A 23,740-nucleotide genomic window follows, 5' to 3' on the forward strand; every position below is an offset into this window, starting at 1 on the left:
ATCCGAAAAAAATATATTATATTTACCATGTGAACTACGATAAAAATATAAAAGAGCTCGATATTAATTATGGTAAATAATAATTTTTATGCAGGGGTTCCCTGAGACATGAGAACTATTTCAAGGGTTCCACAAGGTTAAAAAGGTTGAGAAACACTGCTTTAGAATTACCCTTTAGAACCCTTTTGAATTACCCTTTAGAACACATTAGAATTACTCATTAGAACCCTTTATAATTACCCTTTGGAAACCTTTTGAATTACCCTTTCAAATTACCCTTCAGAACCCTTTATAATTCCCCTTTGGAAACCTTTTGAATTGCCCTTTAGAACCCTTTATAATTACCATTTAGAACCCTTTTGAATCGGGGGCGGATGTGGAAACTGAGCATGGATAAGGAAACTGCTTGGTCTCTGAGTTGTGGTTCCATACTGAGATGAAAATTGATGCTTCTGAATCAGCGAATACTCCATTTCGTCTTAGAGACTCGCAAGTGGAGATGGCGACCAGTAGCAACGAGGTGCGTACAGACACACGCACACGTACATGAATTGTGATTACATATACACATGCACAGTTGGGATGATACATACACATGAATATATGAATCTTGATTACACATACATGGTTACATCACACACACACACACACACACACACACACACACACACACACACATATATATATATATATATATATATATATATATATATATATATATTTGCGGGTATGCCAGCTCGGTCACGAATGGCCTCTCTCAGACCTGCTTCTCAACCTTTGACTCTGTAGCCGATGAGTCACAATTAACTCCGCGGGGCAAGGACGCCGTCTAAGGTGACTCAATCTGGAAGGGTCCGTCTCATCAGACCACAGAATCATTTGCCTCATGCTCTCAGTCTTTCACATGTTTTTTTGCAAACTCCAAGCGTGCTGTCATGTGCCTTTTTCACAGGAGTGGCTTCTGTCTGGCCACTCTACCATAAAACCTACATTTGTGAAGTCCTGCAGAGATTGTTGGCCATCCGGCATGTTCTCCCATCTCACCCAAAGAACTCTTGTTCTGTCAGAGAGGTCGTTGGGCTCATGGTCACCTCTCTGACCAAGGTCCTTCTTGCCCATTTGCTCAGTTTGGTCATACAGCCAGCTGTAGGAAAAGTCTGGGTAGTTCAATATTCTTTCCATGTCCTAATGATGGAGCTCCCTGTGCTCTTAGGAACTTTCAACACTCTAGAAATTGTTTTCTACCCTTCCCCAGATCTCCGCCAACTCACAATTCTATCTCGGAGTTATACGGACAGTTCCTTGGACTTCATGGTAGAGTTTCCATTCTGACATGCACTGTCAACTGCGGAATCACATGTAGAAAGGTGTTTCTTTATACATCACGTCCAATCAATTGAATTGGCTACAGGTGGACTCCAATCAATTGAATTGGCTACAGGTGGACTCCAATCAAGTTGTAGAGACATCTCAAGGATGATCAAAGGAAATTGGATGCATCTGACCTCAATTTGGAGTGTCATGGCAAAGGGATTGAACATTTATTGATGCAAGGCATTTCAGCTTTTCATTGTTAATTAATTTGTAAAAATTTCTAAAAACACGTTTTCACGAATTTATCATTATGGGGTATTTTGTGTATATCAGTGACAATAAAATTAAATGTGATCCATTTTAAATTTACGTTGCAACACAACAAAATGTGACAAAAGTCAAGGGGTGTGAATACTTTCTGAAGGTACTGTATTTTGTAGTACTTCTTTTAAAGTCCAGTCTTTAAGCCCAATTCTTCCAAAAGTGTTTGAATTTGAATGTAGAATGTTTTGCATACAAATGCAATATTATTATTTGCTTTATCAATTGCAACAATAACATATTGGGCCGAAGTTACGAAAGGCGCTTAGCTAGCGTTTTGCTAACACATGCTTAACCCCCTAAACGCTGAAAAAAACATGTTGTGTGCACAGCTAATCACACATCTAAATATCAATTTACAAAGGGAGATGAACAGCTCATTAGTTGTGTGCATTGAAGCAGCCATTAGCCTGTGAAACCCTGCACATATCTCCAACATCCAATTGAAATGATGCACTTGCATAGAATCGCAGCACCATGAACAATTGATGAAGGGGATTTAGCACATTGCTCCTCATCTTGAAGGTTCATCCGGGTCATCTTGTACTAGATTCAGCAGCCAACGAAATGATTCCTTCGAGAGTCCATAACGCTGGACAAATTTTATATTGTCATACTTCTCCAGAGGATTGCATCTATCCTTGAAGATTCTCAATGCACGTGCTTTCAGAATGAAATCAGAGCCATATCCCTACACATATCGTGTGCTTTTGACACGGTCTGGCACCCTGCCCTGCTCACCAAACTCTCTTCCTATGGTATCCAAGGCCATCTCCACTCATGGCTCGCAGACTTCCTCTCCTGTCACAGTCAATGTGTGGCCCGAAATGGAGTTCTTTCATCCCCTCTTCCTGTCCAGGCTGGAGTTCCTCAAGGCAGCATTCGGGGCCCTGTTCTTTTTCTGATTTTCATCAACGATCTCTCTGACTCTCTGGAAAATCCTCTTTATCTCTTTGCTGATGACTCCACCATCTGCTATGCCATCTGTCATCCCTCAGACCGGCAAGCAGCAGCTTCTTCGCTCACTGCAGATCTGGGTAAAATCACAAACTGGTCCAACACATGGAACATGTCTTTCAATCCGGACAAATCACACACACTCACTATCTCTCCCCGAAAGGAGCATTTGCAACCCCCCCCCCCCATCCACTTTCTCAACAATCCTCTGGAAGAAGTCCTCTCTTTCAAGCTTCTGGGTCTCACTATCTGCCATGATCTTTCCTGGGAAAGCCACATTTCCAACCTCGTCTCCAAAGCCAGTCGCCGACTGGGAATCCTCCATCGTGCAAAGTCCTTCCTCGGCCCACGTGAGCTCCTGACCACATACAAAGCTTTTGTCCACAACCTGATGGAGTACTGCTCTCCCCTCTGGGCTGGTGCTCCTGCCTCCCACCTTTATCGGCTTCACGCTGTGGAAACCAAGGCATTTCAGATAATTGGCATCTCCCGTGATGAGGCTGAGTCTTGGGGTCTCTGACTCTCTCACCACAGGCAGGTTGGTGGTCTTTCTGTCTTCTACCATCTCCTCTCTGGTCTTGCCCCCCCTTCTGTGTCTGCGATTTGTCCCCACCATATTTCCGCAGGGCGCTCAATGTCCGCCAACAACCCCCTTCTGGTATAACTATCAAAATCACGAATCACTGCTCATCTTCACTCTTTCAGTCCTCTTTTTTTTCCCGCCTTTGGAATAAACTCCCTCACTCTGTTCAATCCCTTTCTTCCCTCCAGGCCTTCAAAACAGCTGTTCACCACCACCGCTTATTGTCCCCTATCCAAATCCTCAATCTTTTCTACCCCCGTTAATCCACCCCAAACCCACCTCCTTCAAATTCCCCGCTTTCCTTCCTGAAGTCCCTGGAATTTCCATCTTGTATACCCCGTGTTCCCCGCCCATCGCTCTCCCTTCCAGAGATCTCCTAATGTCTCTATTCCCCCACTGTTTTGGCCTTCCCACTCCCGCCTCTCTTGTCTCATGCCCCTCTTGCTATGCGTTATGTGTTAGCTCTTATACGAGCCTCGACAAGGTATACAAAAAAATAAAATAAATGCCCGTCGGCAAACTGCCCTATTCCTATCCTCTTCTGCCTCTTCTTGAGCTAATTCAAGCAAATGGCCCTTGTAAATTACTAATTATAAGCCATGAAATGCTTACTTCTCAGCCTGAAATGCACTCTTAAATATGCCCTCACCAACTTGTAAAAGTGTCTGTAATTTAAAAGCTTGTGATTAGGTTTTGATCACACATTCGACAATCACTCTTCAGTGAATGGCAGACTAATTTTGAACGGCTGATCATCGCAGATTAGCGATTCTACACTCGTCTAACTCTGAAACGCCTTTCATAAATATGGCCCATTGTGTTTGAAGCTGTTTTAAATAATCATATGTCTCCAGATTGTTTAAAATTACCTTTGGATTTTTGATTCAAACTTTTCTTTTCAAATCAACAATTCTCCTTTTTACATGTTTCTCTACTTTCTACAACCATAAATCCGTTTGTTTGTTTGGTACCTTGTGTTTATCAATTTGTTCTCCCATCAATTCCGTCAGTCCTATCATTTTAAGTTCCGTTGCTTTACTCCGGTTAATCCTTCTAATTTCTCAATAAATTAGTCCTTTTGGAAGTAATTCCCATATTAAATATCTTTCACTATTCTGCTATCAGCTGTGATGATGTGTTTATGATGTGGACTTTCAAAAACAGAATGTTCACAATTACAAGAAAAAGAGCAATCAGAGATTGCAGACCCTCGCCAGGACTTGGTTTGTGTGGAGCATTGTGTGGTGTTTGTGTAGTTTTGTGTGGCATTTGTGTACTGATGTGTTACGTAATTAATAAGAGACACAATTAGAACTGCCATCACTGCTGGCAGTAATGACCAGTTCAGCCATTTCAGAGATTTTTGAAGGTTAAAAATAAAAACTAATATGGCTGCCAAATCATGTGATTGATGATGTCATGAAAAAGATTTGTGGACCATTTTATCCCAAGGTGACCCTCAAAATTTTTTATACTGATCAGATATAGCGTTCTACATTTGCAATTATGACGTTATAACGAAGGCACCTATGACATCATAAAATATCGCACATTACCCATGAGGAGAACTTGCTCTGTGCTGAGTTTCAATTTTTTCCTTCATGCGGTTTCAGAGATAGAGAGGTCCAAAATTTCCCCATTTTTCCAACATTGCTGCCACACCCACATGACCTATGATGTCATAATTATCACTAACACATTCCACATGAGTAGTCACACAAATGGTGAAAATTTGTCTCGATCCGACAAGCGGTTGCGGAGAAAAACACGAAAGTTTTTTTGTTTTTTTAACACTGTCGAGGCTTGTATGAGAGCTAACACACAGAACGTACAAGGATGGGAGCAGAAGACAAGAGGGGCAAGAGAGGGAAGGAAAAAACAGTGTGGAACAGAAACATGAGGGGATCTGTGGAAGGGAGAGGAATGGGGCAGGGTACACAGGGTAAACAAGATGGACACTACAGGGACTTTCAAGAAGGAAAGCAGGGAATTTGAAGGAGGTGGGTTTGGGGTGGATTACCGGGGGTAGAAAAGATCATGATTTTGGATGTGGGAAAACAAGAGATGGTGGGGAACAGCTGTTTTGAAGGCCTAGAGGGATGGGTGGGATTGAGGAGAGTGTGAGAGGTTGTTCCAAGGGCGGGAAAAAAAGAGGAATGAAAGAATGAAGGTGGGCAGTGATTCTTGATTTTGGTACTTCAACCAGAAGGGAGTTGTTGGTGAACCTTGAGCACCCTGCAGAAATATGAGGGGGGGGGCATATCTCAAACAGCGCAGGGGGCTAGGTTGGAGAGGAGATGGTAGAAGACAGAAAGACCACCGACCTGCCTGCAGTGAGAGTGAGAGACCCAAGACTCAGCCTCATCGTGGGAGATGCCAATGATCCGAAATGCTTCGATTTCCATAGTGTGAAGCCGAGAAAGGCAGTGGTAGCACCAGCCCAGAGGGTAGAGCAGTACTCCATCAGGCTGCGGACGAAAGCTTTGTATGTGGTTAGGAGCTCAGGTGTGCCGAGGAAGAACTTTGCACGACGGAGGATTCCCAGTTGGCAACTGGCTTTGGAGGCCAGCTTGGAGATGTGGCTTTCCCAGGAAAGATCATGGCCAATAGTGAGACCCAGAAGCTTGAATTAAAGGACTTCTGCAAGATGATTGTTGAGAAAGTATATGGGGGGAGGGGGGATTCCAGACGGTCCTTTTGGAGAGACATAGTGACAGTGTGAGATTTGTCAGGATTGAAAGACATGTTCCATGTGTTGGACCAGCTTGTGATTTTATCCAGATCTGCAGAGAGTGAAGAGGCTGCTGCTTACCGATCTGAGGGATGACAGATGGTAGGACAGGGGGTGGAGTCATCAGCAAAGAGATAAAGAGGATTTTCCAGAGAGTCGGAGAGATCATTGATGAAAACCAGAAAAAGAACAGGGCCGAGAACGATGCCTTGAGGAACTCCAGCCTGGACAGGAAAAGGGGATGAGAACTCCATTAAATGCCACACATTGGCTGCGACAGGAGAGGAAGTCTGTGAGCCATGAGTGGAGATGTCCTTAGATACCATAGGAAGAGAATTTGGTGAGCAGGGCAGGTGGCCAGGCCATATCAAAAGCACGTGATACGTCGATGGAGATGGACCCAAAAGTCACAAATATTCCAAAGGACCCAAAAGTCTCCAAGGAACCAAAAGCCCAAATGAGGCCCCGAGGACGCAAAAGTGCCCAAGGACCCAAAAGTACCAGAAGACCCAAAAATTCCCAAGGACCCAAAAGACCATGAAGGCCCAAAAGTCATCAAAGACTCCAAAAGTCTCTAATAAAGACTCCAAAGACCCTGGAGACTCAAAATGACCCAAAGACCCTGAAGATCCTTTCGACTCCTTAGACCTTAACACCATTCATTTAGACCCCTTACACCAGGGGTCGGGAACGTTTTTGACCCAGAGAGTCATGAAAGCAAAATATTTGGAAATCTATTTCAGTGAGAGCCATATAATATATTTTAAGACTGAATTCAACTAAATGTGAGTATAATAAGCCTCTGAATTTATTCTTTTAAATAATGTTGTTATAATACTCACCATTAATGGGACTTCTGGTGCTGCATCGATTTGCTGATGGCTTTGTTGTCTGGTTGGTACTTGGTGAGGTTAAGCTTCATGCAAGCGTTGAGGGTTTCATCCGTTAGACGTAATAGTAGGTTGGACTTGATGTTTTTAAGATGTGAGAATGACTGCTCACAGACATACGTAGATCCAAACAAGGTCAATACAGCAATACTCACACGCTGCAGTGTGAGGTATGTGACAGGAAGCGCGTTCCAAGTTTTGATAATTAGCTGGTCTTCGGGTTGAAGTTTTTTTCATTTCTGTCCACATGTGCTTGCTCGCCAACTCCGCTTTCTGTTGTGCGATTCTTTCCAAATCTTCATTCAGTGACTTGAACTTATTCACCCACATGTCTGAGGCCTTCAGGTCAGCCACTTCTCATTCAAAATCTCTGACGGAGACACCAGGAATGTAACTCAGGTCGGCTGTGTTCAGTGAACACTCGTTTGGATGGGTCATGAACTTAAAAAAGACGAGTGTGCTCACAAAATTCTCCAAAGCGTGCTTTGAATGACTGTAGGAGACTGGATGTGAAGCCAGCTAACTGGTGGAGATCAAAGTTTTGAGTGGGCTCACTTGCTGTGCATGCATCTTTAAATTGTCAATTTTTCAAAATGTAGTAAACGACCTGTTTCAAGATCCATGATAAAGAGCTCCAGCTTGTTTTCAAAAGCAAACACGGCTTGTTGAAGGGATAACACTGTATTTCCAATGCCTCGCATTTTCACGTTGAGCTCGTTCAGATGTTCAGTCATATCCACGAGATAGTAAAACTTGAGGAGCCACTCGGTTTCGGCTAGCTCAGGATGCTCAATCCCTTTCATTTCAAGGAAAGTCCGGATTTCGTTTAGGCAAGCCGCAAAACGGCTAAGCACCTTCCCTCTTGACAACCAATGCACATTGCTGTGCAAAAGCTGACCGTGATAGTTATTTCCAACTTCATCCAGCAGTGTTTTAAACTAGCGACCATTTAAGGCTCAGGCAACAATAAAATTGATCACACGAATGACCAGCGACATCACTTCGCCAAGCTGCCCATCACACATCTGAGCACAAAGTGCCTCCTGGTGTAGAATGCAATGGAAACTTAAGAAGGGTCTATTTTCATGTTCATGGAGAAGCGCCACAAATCCTTTGTTTTTCCCCACCATACACGGAGCACCATCAGTACACACTGAGATAAGTTTATCCATTCGTAGATTTTTTTCTTGAGCGAACTCCATGAAAGACTTGAATACTCACCTCTTGTGGACCCTTTTATTGACAGAACAGCAAGACTTTCTTCGCGCAGTGTATCACCAGCAGCATATCTTGCAATCACACTGAACTGCGACAAATGGCTTACGTCTGTTGACTCATCCAAAGCCAGGGAAAAGAACGGCGCTGTATTTATGTCCTTCACTTGCGTTTCCTCCACCTGGTTTGCCATCATGATGGTACGATAATGAACAGCTCTTGCCGACCGAGGCATGTCTTGTATCCGTTTGATTATCTTGTCTTTGTTCGGAAGATCATCAAAAAGTTCATTGGCTACATCCAGCATGAACGTTTTAGCATCCTCGCCATCTCTGAATGGTTTTCCGTTACTCACTATTGCTAAAGATCCAGCAAAGCGAGCGGAATTATAGTCACCTTGCCGGGTCCATACGCGGAGTTGCTGCTGGCTGGCTTGCACCCTGCTCAGTAGCTCTTGGCACGCTTTCTTTCTGCTGTCTCCCACAGGGTATTTTGATGCAAAGGTAGCATGGCACGTGTCGAAGTTCCGCTTTATCGATGCAATTTTGTCATTGCAAATTAGACACACCACAGAACCTGCTCTCTCCACAAAGGTGAATCATTTGGCCCATTCGTCCTGAAATGTACGATACTCCTCATCTTTTTTATTTTCGCCATCTTCTTCATCGAAGGGTTAGCTTTGAGAAAATGAGAGATTGGGAGATGTTGACCCAACTGAGGCTTGGCAAATAGTGAGTCTGGCTGGCCTGCACACAGGCTTATGTACTCGAGAGGTGCGGCGCGGCCGGCCGACTCTGGGATGCTGTCGCCTCAGCGGTGGCGCGTGATTGGTTGAGATGAATTCCGCTACGCGTCTCGGCGGCGGCACGTCATCGGAGGAACCGAAATCACGAGTCACCTCGGCCGCATGACTGGACGAAACAAAAACCGCTTCAGCCAACTCGGAGGCGTTTTTTCTTCTCTCCTTCTGCCAAGTTCAGCCCTGCACGTGAATGAAGCACGACACCATTCAAACTGTAGGTAAAGTTTCCGTGAGAAATATTGGGCTTTCAAAGTTTCAAACTCCAATTTTATCTGCGAGCCAGATGCAATCATGAAAAGAGCCACACCTGGCTCGCCAGCCACACGTTCCTGACCCCTGCCTTACACCCTTCAGACAGATTAAACAGCTGAGACCCTTGACCACTTGGATCTTGTTATATCACAAATGAAATTTCAAATAAATATACTATCACCAATATCACAAATAAGTTTTTAGAAAAAGAATGTTTGTATTATGATTGGTGTAAATCATGTCAACACAGTCAATCTGTGATGTCAATCTCTGCAAAGACATGTTGAGAGGCGAGCATAGCAAGCCAATCCAAGCTAGTGATTTAGAAAGAAACACACCTTTCTCTATAAGGTCCCACAGTTGACAGTGCATGTCAGAGCAGAAACTTTACCATGAAGCCCAAGGAACTGTCCGTAGAACTGTGTGAGGAGGCATAGATCTGGGGAAGGGTATAAAAACAATTTCTAGAGTGTAGAAAGTTCTCAAAAGCTCAGTGAGCTCCATTGTTAGGAAATGGAATGAACATGGAACGACCCAGACTCTTCATCGAGCTCGCCATCTGACCAAACTGAGCAACCGGGCAAGAAGAACCTTGGTCAGAGAGGTGACCAAGAACTCAATGACCACTCTGACAGACCTACAGAGTTCCTTGGTTGAGATGGGAGAAACTGCCAGAAGGACAGCAGTCTCTGCAGCACTTCACAAATCTAGGCTACTTTATGGGAGAGTGGCAAAACAGAAGCCACCCCTGATAAAAAGCACATGACAGCACACCTGGAGTTTGGAAAAAGGTGAATGAAATACTCTGAGAGCACGAGGCAAAAGATTCTGTGGTCTGATGAGACAAAAATTGAACTCTGACTTGAATGCAAAGTGCAACATCTGGTGAAAACCGAGCATAGCTCATCACCCATCTAACACCATCCCCAGCATGAGCATGGTGGTGGCAGCATTATGTTATAGGGATGTTTTCAACAACAGCGACTGGGAGACTTTTGAGGATAGAGGGAACAATGAATGAAGCAAATACAGGCAAATCCTTGAGGAGAACTTGCTTCAGAGTGCAAGAGACCTTCGACTGTGGTGAAGATTTACGTTCCAACAGGACAATGACCCCAATCATACAGCCAAAGCAACACTGGAATGGTTTCAGAACAAGAACATGAAAGTCCTTGAGTGGCTCAGCCAAAGCCCAGACTTGAATCCCATTGAGAATCTGTGGAAAGACTTGAAGATTGCTGTTCACCGACGCTCCCCATCCAACTTGAGAGAGCTTGACCAAATCTGCAAGGAAGAATGGGAGAAAATACCCAAATCCAGATGTGAAAAGCAGATACAGACAAACCCAAGAAGACTCGAAGCTGTAATCACTGCCAAAGACGCTTCTACAAAGTATTGACTCAGGGGTTGAATACTTATTGACGCAAGACTTTTCAGCCTTTCATTTTAAATTAATTTGTAAAAATTTCTGAAAACATGTTTTCACTTTGTCATTTTGGGATATTTTGTGTAGCTCGATGACAAATTTCTTTTTGTTTAATCCATTTTAAATTTGACAAAAGTCGAGAGGTGTGAATACTTTCTGAACACTGTATACACACACACACACACACACACACACACACACACACACACACACACACACACACACACACATGAAGATGGATACTTTGAGACCTGGGAGGGTTCTGCTGCACCTTCTGAGTCCTGCGTATGGATATAACAACCAACACACACACACACACACACACACCTATTACAGCCTCTTGTTTTAAAAGCTGGCATTATCTTAATGTCATCCAAAGAAGAGAGAAGAGAGCAAAAAATAATGTTCATTGTGACATTGAAGATTATATTTGTTTGGGATTCAATGAGACATCGCTTGTGGATTAAATGAGTTTCTTTGAAAAAGCATACCTTTAGCATCAGTAATGCCCCATCCAGTGATATAACACTTAGAATCCAGTGGACCAGGCCAGACATTCTGCCGAGGAAGGCAGGCTTGACCAACAAGAGGATGGTCCTTGCTTTTCATCAAAGGGACTTCTGCTTTGACCACAGTTGAGGCAAGGTGAAGCAGAGCTATATCATAGTCAAGTGAGGCAGGCCGAAAATGCTCATGTGGATACACTGCTTGCACAGGCCTTTCGACACGACTCGAAGTGTGTTGTGTGAGTGTTCCATCCCCCAACACCACCCACCAAAAAGAGTCCCCAGCTTGGTACCTGAAAAAATGATTTATATCAGTCAGACAAAGCAGATGTAAGATACAGGGAAAGTGAGGCGTTGTGGGTAAGGAACAATAAGTGTTTTTTTAAATTTTATGTGCATTTGAATAAACAATGCATACCGGCTCACACAATGTGCACCTGTGAGAGCCCATTTTGAGGCAATAAGAACACAACCACACACATGAAGGCCATTTGGCCTCTGCAGTGAGCATTGCCAGGGCCAGGCTCCAAGACTACTTGCTCGACCACCAACAATGCGCTTACGATGACGACGTAAGGTAGCTGGTGGACGAATCCCACAATCTGCACAGCCCAAGAGCAAGAATGAAAGTTAGATGGGAGACAGCATGTGCTTTTTGGATTATGACCCCAAGTGTTTTATGGATGACATCTCACAATTCTGCCATGTACAAAGAAAGTTCATTTCATTTACCTTTTGGAAAGCATGTCAGTGAGACCAGATCTTTACTGCCGCATGTGATACTGCAATGGAAGCAAATGAGATGAGCAGTGCGAAGCTAGAAGGTGGTGATGAACAGAGGAGATCCTCACATTGGGCCATGCACAGTGCAGTACTGTGAACCAAAAAACTATGTTTGAATCACATACCATATATCAGGGAGTCCTCGACTTACGAACGGCTTGCATTCCGAACAATTGTTGTTAAGTCGTAACTCAATTTCTCCGAGACTCTGTGTTATAAATGGTGATTCGATTCTACGACCAAGCCAAGAAATCCTACTTAACACATAATTAAGCTGAAATATTGCACTTTTTTTTGTACACACTGTCGAGGCTCGTATGAGAGCTAATACATAGAACATACAACAAGGGGAGCAGAAGACAAGAGGGGTGGGAGAATGAAGGAAAAAACAGTGGGGTACAGAGACATGAGGAGATCTGTAGAAGGGAGAGGGATGGGGTGGGGTACACAGGGTAAACGAGATGGACACTACAGGGACTTTCAGGAAGCAAAGCAGGGAATTCGAAGGAGGTGGGTTTGGGGTGGATTAGCGGGGGTAGAAAAGATTGTGGTTTTGGGCAGGGGAAGATGAAAGATGGTGGTGAACAGCTGTTTTGAAGACCTGGAGGGAAAAGGGGGATTGAAGAGATTGAAGAGAAGGGAGTTTGTTCCAAAGGCAGGAAAAAAAGAGGAATGAAAGAATGAAGGTGAGCAGTGATTCTTGATTTTGGTAGTTTTACCAGAAGGGGGTTTTTGGCAGTCCTTGAGCACCCTGCGGAAATATGGGGGGGGACGTATCTCAGACAGAGAAAAGGGGGGGGGCGTGAGGCCAGAGAGGAGACGGTAGAAGACAGAAAGACCTTTTTGCAATAAATTATCGTAAATAATACCCCTTCAATCACTTCAAATTGTAATTAATAGAATTAATGAATTAATAAAACAAACTGTAAAATAAAATACAGTAACATGCAATGAAAAAGAAATAGTTTTACTTTAAATTTTACATGCAGTGAATCCTGATGCTGCCTTGCTTATCTTGGATGATTTATCTATTGGAGGAAGATGTGGATGGTGAAGGCGACCTTTCTGAGGATTTTGGAAGAGAGTTTTGTGCATATTCAGGGCCTAAATAGTTTGATGCATGATGCTGGCTCAGCTTTAACCTTCCTGATAAAACTGATGAGTGAAAGTTGGACAGAAGCTTTCTTGCCCTCATAAATCTGTTTGTAACAGCTTAGGCCATTGTTGACAGTGAAAGAGACCGAGGCAAATCTACAACAATTTGGGTCTTGTTCCTCAAAAATAGCCAGGGCACCCTTCAATCATCATGAACGCCTCAACCGTTTGCTTTATCATGAATCTTTTTTGGGTGTTAGCCACCTGCTCTGCAACAGCTTCATCTGCAACCTTTTGTTCCTCCAATTGCATGAGGTCTTCATTGGAGAGCTCTTCTGAATGAGAGGTCAGCAACTGGTTCACGTCATTAACCACTATTTCAGCTCAAGTTGTTTGCCTATTTGAACCAGATTTTTGGTCACCTGATCCACAGTCTCTTCAAACCCCTGAAAATGATTCACAAGTTCAAGGCAAATCTTCCTCCACACACCATTCATGTTGGTCTGTTTAACCTCATTCCATGACTCCCTAATATTTCTCACTACATTGCAGATGTTGTAACCTTTACAAAACTCCTTAAGGATTCAAGCATCTTCTCCTTATGTAGCCTTTATTGCCTGGGAAAAGGTCCCATGGAGGTAGTAGGCCTTGAGTGAAGCAATTCCACCCTGATCCATCGGTTGCAGTAAAGTAGAGTTTGGGGGTGGGGGGGGGAGATATAGAACCTTGATGTCTGGATGAAAATCATCCAGAAAAGCTGGGTATCCAGTAGCATTATCCAGGACTGGCAATATCTTGAAGGATAGATTATTCTAGTCATGTAATAATTTAACCTCTGGCACAAAATGGTGCCAAAACCAATCTTCAAAAATGGCCAAAGTCACCCAAGCCTTGGGATGAGAATTCTGAATAACAGACAGTGAAGCCTTGGATATGCCCTTGAAAGCCATAGGGTTCTCAGAATGATAAACAAAGAAGAGCTTAAGTATGAAGATCCCAGCTGCATAGCCACCAAGGAATATGGTTAAATGGTCCTTTGAAGCTTTAAATCTAGGCATATTTTTTCTCTTCTCTTTTTGCTTGGTTGGAAGCACCTTCTTCTTCTTGAAAAATATATACATATATCCTGAGTCCAAATCCTGCCTGGCTGTTGAATTAATACCAGGTGGGGTTTACTCTGCCTGTCATCCTTCTGAGGTCGGCAAAATGAGTACCAGCTTGCTGGTATCCTGTATCGGAGTGGCGACCCATCCAGGATTGTGCCCAATAGCTGCTTCATCAGCACCAATGCTCTGCACAGAGTATGGTCTCAATGGATGGATGGATGGATGGATGGAGACATGGAGACATGGAGACATGGAGACATATATATATATATATATATATATATATATATATATATATATATATATATATATATATATATATATATATATATATATATATATATGTACTCGAGTGGAATGGATCGCGATGCTCGCCTCTCCACACGTTGTTGCAGAGATTGACATCACAGATTTGCTCTGTTGTCATGATTTACACCAGTCATAATGCAAACATTTCTTTTGCACAAATTTATTTGAAATATTGGTGATATTATATTTATTTGTAATCTTAAAAGGTCCAAGTGGTCTCACTGGTCAAGGGTCTAAGTAAGCTGTATAATCTGTGTGAAGGGTTTAAAGCGTCAAATTACACAGCCTGATGGAGTACTGCTCTCCCCTCTGGGCTGGTGCTCCTGCCTCCCACCTTTCCCGGTTTCACGCTGTGGAAACCAAGGTATTTCGGATCATTGGCATCTCCCGCAATGAGGCTGACTCTTTGGGCCTCTCACTCTCTCACCGCAGGCTGGTCGGTGGTCTTTCTGTCTTCTACCGTCTCCTGTCCAGCCTCGCCGCCCCCCCCCCCCTGCTCGCTCTCTCTGCGATTTGTCCCCACCACATTTCCGTAGGGCGCTCAAGGTCCGCCAACAACCCCCTTCTGGTAAAACTACCAAAATCACGAATCACTGCTCATCTTCACTCTTTCATTCGTCTTTTTACCCACCTTTGGAATAAACTCCCTCACTCTATTCAATCCCATTCTTCCCTTCAGGTCTTCAAAACAGCTGTTCACCACCACCTCTTATAATCCCCCATCCGAATCCTCGATCTTTTCTACCCCCAATAATCCACCCAAACCCACCTCCTTCAAATTCCCTGCTTTCCTTCCTGAAAGTCCCTGTAATATCTATCTTGTATTCCCCATGTTCCCCGCCCCATCCCTCTCCCTTCCACAGATCTCCTAATGTCTCTGTTCCCCACTGTTTGGTCCTTCCCACTCCCGCCCCTCTTGTCTCATGCCCCCCTTGCTGTGCGTTGCGTGTTAGCTCTCACACGAGCCTCGACAATGCATACAAAAAAAAAAATGGTCTTCAGGTTTAGGGGGTATTTTTGTTCCTCAGTCTTTTTGGTTTTTAGGGTCTTTGGGTTCTTTGGGATCCTCTGGATGTTTTGGGTCATCTGGATATTTTGGGACTTCAGAGTCTTTGGGATCTTTGGGGCCTTTGTGTTTTTTGGGTCCTCGGAGACTTATGGGTCATCTGGGTCTTCGGGGTCTTTTGTGTTTTTATGGTCTTCAGGGTCATGGGGGTCGTAAAGGGTTTTCAATGGTCGAAGGGGTCTCAGCAGTCTAAAGCGTCGAAAGGTACATTACAACAGTACGTAATTAATAGACGTACGTGTCTGAAGTCAGGGTGCAACCAACGTTCAAACAGCACGTAATCAATAGACATATTGTCGCACGGCTTCACTATGAAAGGAACATTCCAAGGGTATGTAATTAATAGATGCACAACATCTATTAACATGCAGTCTACAACAACCAACGTTCAAACAGGATGTGATTAATATGCACATAGTCACATGGCTTCACGGACTGACTGATGGATGGACGGCTTCATGGATGGACCATGCTATTCATATGTATATATATATATATATATATATATATATATATATATATATATATATATATATATATATATATATATACATATATATATATATATATATATATATATATGTATATATAGTCGGGTGGTAATATCTATATGTATAAAAATGAAAAGCGCGGTCCATCCGTGAAGCCATCCATCAGTCAGTCCGTGAAGCCGTGAGGCAGTCCGTGAGCCGTGACTGTATGCCGATTATTGTGACTATGCCTAAAAATCTCCACAACGATGTGTGGAGAGGCGAGCATAGTGAGCTGATCTACGCAAGGATATATATATATATATATATATATATATATATATATATATATATATATATATATATATATATATATATATATATATATATTGTTGCGAATTCGCGCCCGCCGTCGTGCGGGCGGACACGTAACTCGAATCGCGGCACGTCGCCCACCGGACGGACAATTCCGTCGTGACCCTCTCGGACTAACGCCGGGAACTAGTCACGGGTGGGCCTTTCGGCCTCACCACGATCGTGCCAATCGGCCCCCCGCATGGGATAGGGTTGTTCGCCAAATTCGACCTACCTAAGTACCCACACGTAGGGTAGACCGGGCGATCGCACCTCGCCGCAGGTCGACTCCGGACACGGGCCACTGAAGCGACCCGTTCCGTACTATCGGGATAACCGAGCGGTGTTATATCGTCGACCTCGACGGTTCCGATTAATTATCGGGCGTATTTAGCCCACTACCAACCCTTTACGTGAAGTAAGATGGAGATTCAATTAAAGAAAAGATGAAGCGAAACGGGAAAAACAGTTCAACATGAGGCACATTTATTCCACGGCACACGGAAAGCACACGTATGCAATTACAACAATTATGCACCAAAAGCAATTGCAAAAGAAACACAATGCAGATCTACTACCGACTACGCGAGCACACGGCAACACTTACACAGTTTTACTTTACAGACGGCGCTTTATAGTACGGCAGGAGAACCCATATGCAAATTTCTGGATCAGGATGAGCTCGGGGGCGGAGCCACGCTCGCCCATTGGACGGAGGAAAAGTGGGCGTGAACCTCCCCTGATCCTCGAATTTGCATACATCGATTCTACTCTGACGCGCCTGGAGGCAGGGCCAAATCGCCCCGCGCTCGCTGATAGGACGGAACAGAAGTGGGCGTGTATCATTCCTGATCCGACTTTTCCTCGGAAAGGCCGCTTTTTGCACCCGCGGCTCAGCGCGCGTCCCGCACTAGGCCAGGACAGCCTGACACTCGGCGTTCACAAGTGGTGCGGGAATGGCCGCAGAAGGAGAAGAGGTGAGGGTGGTGGAGGGTTTATTGTGGTGGTTTATGGCCATGGCGACGCTTGGAATGGTGGTGATGCGATGTTTGCGAGAGCGAGTTGTGAAGGTAAAGGTCGTGGCTGTTGGCGTTGTTGTTGTGAAGCGGCGTTGCGGTTGGTGGTTGTTGTGTGATGGAGGTTGAGACGTGGTTGGTTCAAATAAAGATAGAACAGAAAAACGGCTATCTTAAAGGGTCGCAGCCCGAATGAATCACATTTATTCCCTCTAAACAACGGGTTTGGGGCTAACTACACATGTACTTACAGAGATATCTCACCTACAGGACCTGAATGGTGGTTTGCGAATTTCCTCAACCACAACAATATATACATATATATATATATATATATATATATATATATATATATATATATATATATATATATATATATATATATATACATACATACATATATACATATATACATACATACATATATATATATATATACTTCATGTTCTTCATCAGCTTTCCATTCCCTTCCCTGAGTGGATTGTTTTGTTGCAGAACAAATATTGGATAAATCTTACAACTCACCCCAGTGATAGTGAACTCTGTACTATCCTTCTTGTCCCTTGTTCCTTGCTGGCAAGTGCATGCATTGGCAACATTAAAGTTTGTTTCCAGTCACTCGGGACTGCGTGCCACTCATCCATTCCCCTTCAGGAAAAATAGAGAACAAAAATGGTAAAAAAAACAATGAACTATATTTTGCAGATAAAATAATTTGCTTTGGCAGAAAAAATATCATGTTGGAATTACAATGCTACATTAAATACAAGGATTACATTTAGAAAGAGTGAGTTATTAGTCAAAGGGTCTTGCAAATCTATACTAATAAATGGCTGTAGGTCGTTGTCAAGAAAAACAATCACTGCAGGTAGACCATGGAGTTGACAGATTACAAAGTTGTTAAGTTAATGAGCAGAACTCATCAAATTTAAAACTTTGTAACCTGGAACTGTCTTGAACCATCCCTCCCACAGTGTGTCACAACGTTTGGTGAGGCATCAAACTGTGTTCCAGGTGAGCTAAAAATTGAGCTAAATGCTTTGCTTAAATAAATACACTTAGTTATAAAAAAAATTGATAATTTGTTGAACTTTTCAGATTTTATTCCAGATTTCCAAACTTATTTCGTCCATGATATCTGATTCTCAAATCAGACATAATATTTTGATTGTACACTTTAATTAGTCCGTGAGAGTAGATTGCATTTCCAAATCAAGGCATGTTTGAATAGACTGAACAAAATGGCGAATTAAGGCCCCCAGCAAGCTGACAGAGGGTTGACCAAGGATGAAACCTTGAAAAAGGATAATTAAATAATGCCATCAATTATCTTCAAAAGGGGTGTTTAAATGAACCCAAACACCCAATTTTCATTTATGAAAAATTTTCATTTTCACCTTGGAAGTTCCTTAGTATGCATGAAAAGTTTGAGGCCACTTGGTTTCATGTTTTTGGAGTTATGGAGGAGACACACTGACACACACACACACACACACACACACACACACACACACACACACACACACACACACACACACACACACACACACACACTTGTCCACTTACTAATGAATAAGGTCATACTTGAAACTTGCAAAATGCGAAGAACCAAATTGGCTACAACCTGCATAAACTATAAGAAAGCTTTTGATAGTGTCCCACATTCATGGATGATAAAATGCGTGCAAATATACGAAATCAAACTAGAGGGGGAGCACTCGGTAGAGTGCAAAACCTCCGCCGTCAATACTGCTGGGTCACTTAAGTGAACCTGATATCCTATTCATTGTAGGTCAAAACGGATCAGACTCTACTGAGCCACGATTGAATAAACCAAACTAGATCGACGCGCATGTAGAAATGCCCAAAAAATAAAATCGAAATTTTTTTGAAAAAAAAGTTGCAAAATTTCTAATTTTTTTTCTCTCTAACAAATTTTTTTTGGGGAGGTTGGAAATCACTTAAAACATGTAGAAATGCAAAAAAAAAAAATTCAAATATTTTTCAAATAAAATTGAAATTTTTTGAAAAAAAAGTTGAAAAATTTTGTTGTTTTTTTCTCTAACAAATGTTTTTTTTTTGGTTGGAAATCACTTAAAACATGTGGAAATGCAAAAACAAAAATTTAAATATTTTTTCAAAATGGCCGCCATAGCGGCCATATTGGACTTTGGACCTCGTCCAAAATCTAATGGCATGATCCTTGGACCATACCTAATCCCCCCACCAAGTTTCGTCGAAATCCGTCCAGGAGTTTTTCCGTAATACTGTTCACAAACAAACAAACAAACAGACGGGTGAAAACAGTCACCTCCGTCCATCTTCGATGGCGGAGGTTAATAATTAATCAAACTGATTGAGAAAGCAATGGAGGAATATCACATTAATATTACAGCACTCAGAAGGAAATATCAAAATACCAGATGTGAAGATATGGTGTGGGATCTTCCAGGGAGGCAGTCTCCCCCTCCCTCCCCCCCCCACGCCTTTCTTATTTTGTCTAGCTCTGGACCCACTGAGTAACCACATGAACAAACAAGGACACGGATACACCCTAACAAGCTGTAGAACGTCCAAAGAAACAAGAAAGGTGACACACCTACTATGCATGGATGATTAAAGCTTTTCGAACTGAATAATGAAAAATTGACAGAACAACTAAAACGAGTAAAACAGTTCTCTGAGGACATTCAAATGGAATTTTAACTAGATAAGTGCACCAAGTGCATATTTGTACAAGGTAAACCAAGAAAAACAGACAACATAAAAATTGACCTTGAAACAACAATACATCAGTTAAAAGAACTAGTACGGGCCCGTATGTGCGTGCCCGTAGGTGCGTGCCAGTATGTGCAGCTTCGTTCCTTTGCTCTCATAAACGACGACTGGAATGGGGAATTGTTTCAATTAGATCGGACCAACCGTATCATAAATGGCCATAACTTGGGAAACACCTGAGAAACATACTCAGGTCCCCAGCGTCAATTGTGACATCATATCAAACGAAGAAGAAGAAGAAGAATTGTGACGCCCCCTCTCTCTCGCTCCCCCTCTCTCACCTCCTCTCTCGCCCCCTCTCTTGCCCCCTCTTGCCCCCCTCTCGGCCCCTCTCTCCCCCAAGTCTCGCTCCTCCTCTCTCCCCCCTCTCCCGTCCCCCTCTCTCGCCCCTCCTCTCTCCCCCTCTCTTGAATTGTGACACCCCCTCTCTCTCACCCCCTCTCTCGCCCCCTCTCTCACCCCCCTCTCTCGCCTCCTCTCTTTCCCCTCTCTCCCCCTCTCTCGCCCCTCTCTCTCCCCCTCCTCTCTCCCCTCTCTCCCCCTCCTCTCTCCCCCTCCTCTCCCCCCTCCTCTCTCCCCCCTCCTCTCTGTAAATGTATTCACAAATGTCTACCAAGCACAACAATTAATTCAAACCTTGGGAAAAACCAGCTTTCAAACCCTTGGGAAACAGCTCTTTCCCTTGGGATTAATTAATAAGTTGAACAATTAATTCAAACCTTGGGAAAAAACAGCTTTCAAACCTTGGGAAACACTTGGGAAACAGCTGAAACGGATGAAGAACAATATCAAACCTTGAAAAGGCACATACTCAGGTCCCCAGCGTCGATTGTGACGTCATACCAAATGAAGAAGAAGAAGAATTGTGACGTCAATCGTGCAAAAAAATTTAAATTAAAAAAATTAACATTAATTGTGACGTCATGCGTGATCTCATAGCACCGTGTCTTGTCATTGGTTGACAGATAAATGGCCGTAACTTGGGAACCGCTTGTTCGATTAATATCAAACCTTGAAAAGGCACATCCGTGGGTCCCCAGCGTCGATTGTGACATCATACCAAACGAAGAAGAAGAAGAAGAAGAATTGTGACGTCAATCGTGCAAATAAATAAATAAACATTAATTGTGACGTCATTCGTGACATCATAGCACCGTGTCTTGTCATTCGTTGGCAGATAAATGGCCGTAACTTGGGAACCGTTTGTCGGATTAATATCAAACCTTAAAAAGGCACATCCGCGGGTCCCTAGCAATATTTCTGGCAAGTTTCAATCAGATTGGACCGGTGGTCGTCGAGAAACGGCGGTCGCACACACAGACACACACACACACACAGATTGCTGGAATTATAGATAGATGAAGCATCATACAAATACCTCGGAGTAGAAGAGGGCCACCAAATATATCACAAACAAATGTGCAAAACAATCGCCAAAGAATACCTATGGAGAACGAAGCTGATCCTGAAAAAGTACCTCTCCCCAAGAAACAAAATCAAAGGCATAAACTAACTCACAGTACCGGTCAGTGTTCCAATAAATCTGTGGAATAATAATCTGGCCCCAATCAGAAATCAATAAGTTAGACATTAAAACAAGAAAACTCCTTACCATCCACAAAATGTTCTACAAAAACCAGTGCATCCCGAGAATGTACCTGCCGAGACGAGAGGGAGGGAGTGAGCAGCCTTATGGAACTCAATCAGGTGCACAGAGTGACTCGTGTTGGACTAACTGAGTATGTGAAATGCTCAACAGACTATCGGATTCAATTTGTGAACAAACATGAACACAACAAACCTGAAAAAGTATCCCTAACTCACCTTGCAAGGAATTTCCAAGAACAGGTGCGAATAGAAGATACCGCACAGGAAAATGAAGCAGCAACAAATACAGTCCCAAAAATTGTAAAACAGACACAATAAATACTTAAAAAGAAACCAACAAATATACACTAACAACTCGGAAGAGTACCCAACCCAAGGGATGGGAAAAACCAGCAAAAGTGTCCATCCCCAGTGACTGGAAAAGTTTAAGGTAATCCATCAATATTTAATGGACTTCAAAAAGGTCAAAAAGGCCACCAGCAAATACTTCGTAAACAGTAAGCCCAGGTCTCTCTGAAGGACATCATACTCAATCATGCAACTTCTGCCTGCAACTCACTCTGACAGTTTGTACAGAGTAAAGGAATCAACCCCAGATTAGACAAATCAAAGGTGTTGTCTGCTAACTCTGAACTACATTGTCAACCCTTAGAGAACATGTACACAAAAAGATAAATAATTTGGAGATGGCCAAATGGGGACCATTTGTCCATTTCAAATCAACAGCCTTTGATGCTATTTATAAGTTTTTAAAACCTGCATTAATGTATTAATTGAAATAACAAGGTGGGTTATAATGAGATTAGAAATTATTATCATGTGCATTGGATATTTTCTTTCCCTGTAGGTTTTTATTTATTTATGACTCATTTATTTATTACTTACCAGTAGCCCATTTGGTTGCAGGTGCTAGTACTGAGGTGAGTGTTCCATCCTTCAGCACACACTGTATGGCGATGACCACCATGCCACACAAGTAGGAGGCCCTCATGACCACTTGGAGCATCAATGGAAACTAAAAGGAAGAAAAGGCAACATAGCTGATGAACTTATCTGATTCAGAATTTTTGGATTCATGAAATAGAAACACTCATGATCCAAATTGCATGAATTAAAGGCCCAGTCACACCTTGACGTTTTAGCCAGCAATGGCAACGTATTAAAATGTATGTAAAACGCTGGCTTACGTTGAACTTTTGATGTTTTTTTTTAAAGATTCGGACGTATTCATAACGACTTGGTCTTATGCACAACATATTAGTAACGGACACAGAACGTTTCGTTGTGTTATAGATAACTTATACCAACGAATGCTGAACCTGTTGTCGGCCTACACAACCGATGCCCAACGATAGTCTAACTTATGCATAGCGCGCTGCACGTATCGCCGACGATGACGTGGCGTAGGTTATGAAAAGGCTGCCGCACAACGATTCAAATCATAACCGCCGCAGAAATGGAAGTGTCAACATCGCAGTCACACCTTGGCGATCTTGCCAGCTTATGCCGATCTCTGAAAAATGCGTGTAAAACGCTGGCGCACATCGAATACGGTATGGGTAAGTTTGGTATGCGTGAATAGAACGCTAAAGTACGCTATCATACGTCGTAGTAAGTGGAGTACGTCTTGTAATTTTAAACATGTTGAAAATTTTACGACGTACTTGCCATGTGACACACGCTCCACATGCGATGGGAATAAGTTGTACGCACGATATGCGATTGTTGACACACATCGACACACGTTACTTGTAAGGTGCTCATAAGTCGAAACACGTCAAGGTAATGGTTAGCGTCAGTGTTCCAGACTCCTGGTTTTTTTTTCTTCGGTGTGGCGGTGTTCAGTGTACAGTACGGTTATGATTTAAATCGTTGAGCGGCAGCCTATTAATTATATTATATTATAACCGCACTATAAATCGAAGTGTCAAAATCACCATCAGACCGAAGGAAGGAAGAAAAAAAAAACTAAAAAAACAAAAAACAGGGAGTCTGGAACACTGACGCTAACCATTACATTGATGTGTTTCGACTTATGAGCACCTTACAAGTAACGTGTGTCAATGTGTGTCACCGATCACATAACGTGAGTACAACACATTACTCATAGGTTAGAAATAAGTTTCGGGTCCACTAAACATTACCTCGACGTGTTTCG

At 42.9% G+C, this 23,740-nt stretch overlaps 1 protein-coding gene across 3 annotated transcripts in view; it reads right to left on the reverse strand.

The window, feature by feature from the left end:
- Positions 1-23,740, reverse strand: part of LOC147014147 (atrial natriuretic peptide-converting enzyme-like) — a 131,635-nt gene that overhangs the window by 8,218 nt on the left and 99,677 nt on the right. For all 3 annotated transcript variants that reach the window (XM_085851848.1, XM_085851849.1, XM_085851850.1), the window contains 5 exons: positions 22,468-22,597; positions 17,722-17,844; positions 11,730-11,779; positions 11,416-11,599; positions 10,983-11,290 (listed from right to left, as the gene is read on the reverse strand). In XM_085851848.1, the coding sequence (XP_085707974.1) occupies positions 10,983-11,290; positions 11,416-11,599; positions 11,730-11,779; positions 17,722-17,844; positions 22,468-22,597 (795 nt within the window). The remainder of the gene's footprint in view (positions 1-10,982; positions 11,291-11,415; positions 11,600-11,729; positions 11,780-17,721; positions 17,845-22,467; positions 22,598-23,740) is intronic.

The sequence above is a fragment of the Eptatretus burgeri genome, chromosome 13, assembly GCF_056783735.1.
Source record: "Eptatretus burgeri isolate ZD-2024b chromosome 13, Ebu_testis_v1, whole genome shotgun sequence".
NCBI classification, from domain to species: domain Eukaryota; kingdom Metazoa; phylum Chordata; class Myxini; order Myxiniformes; family Myxinidae; genus Eptatretus; species Eptatretus burgeri.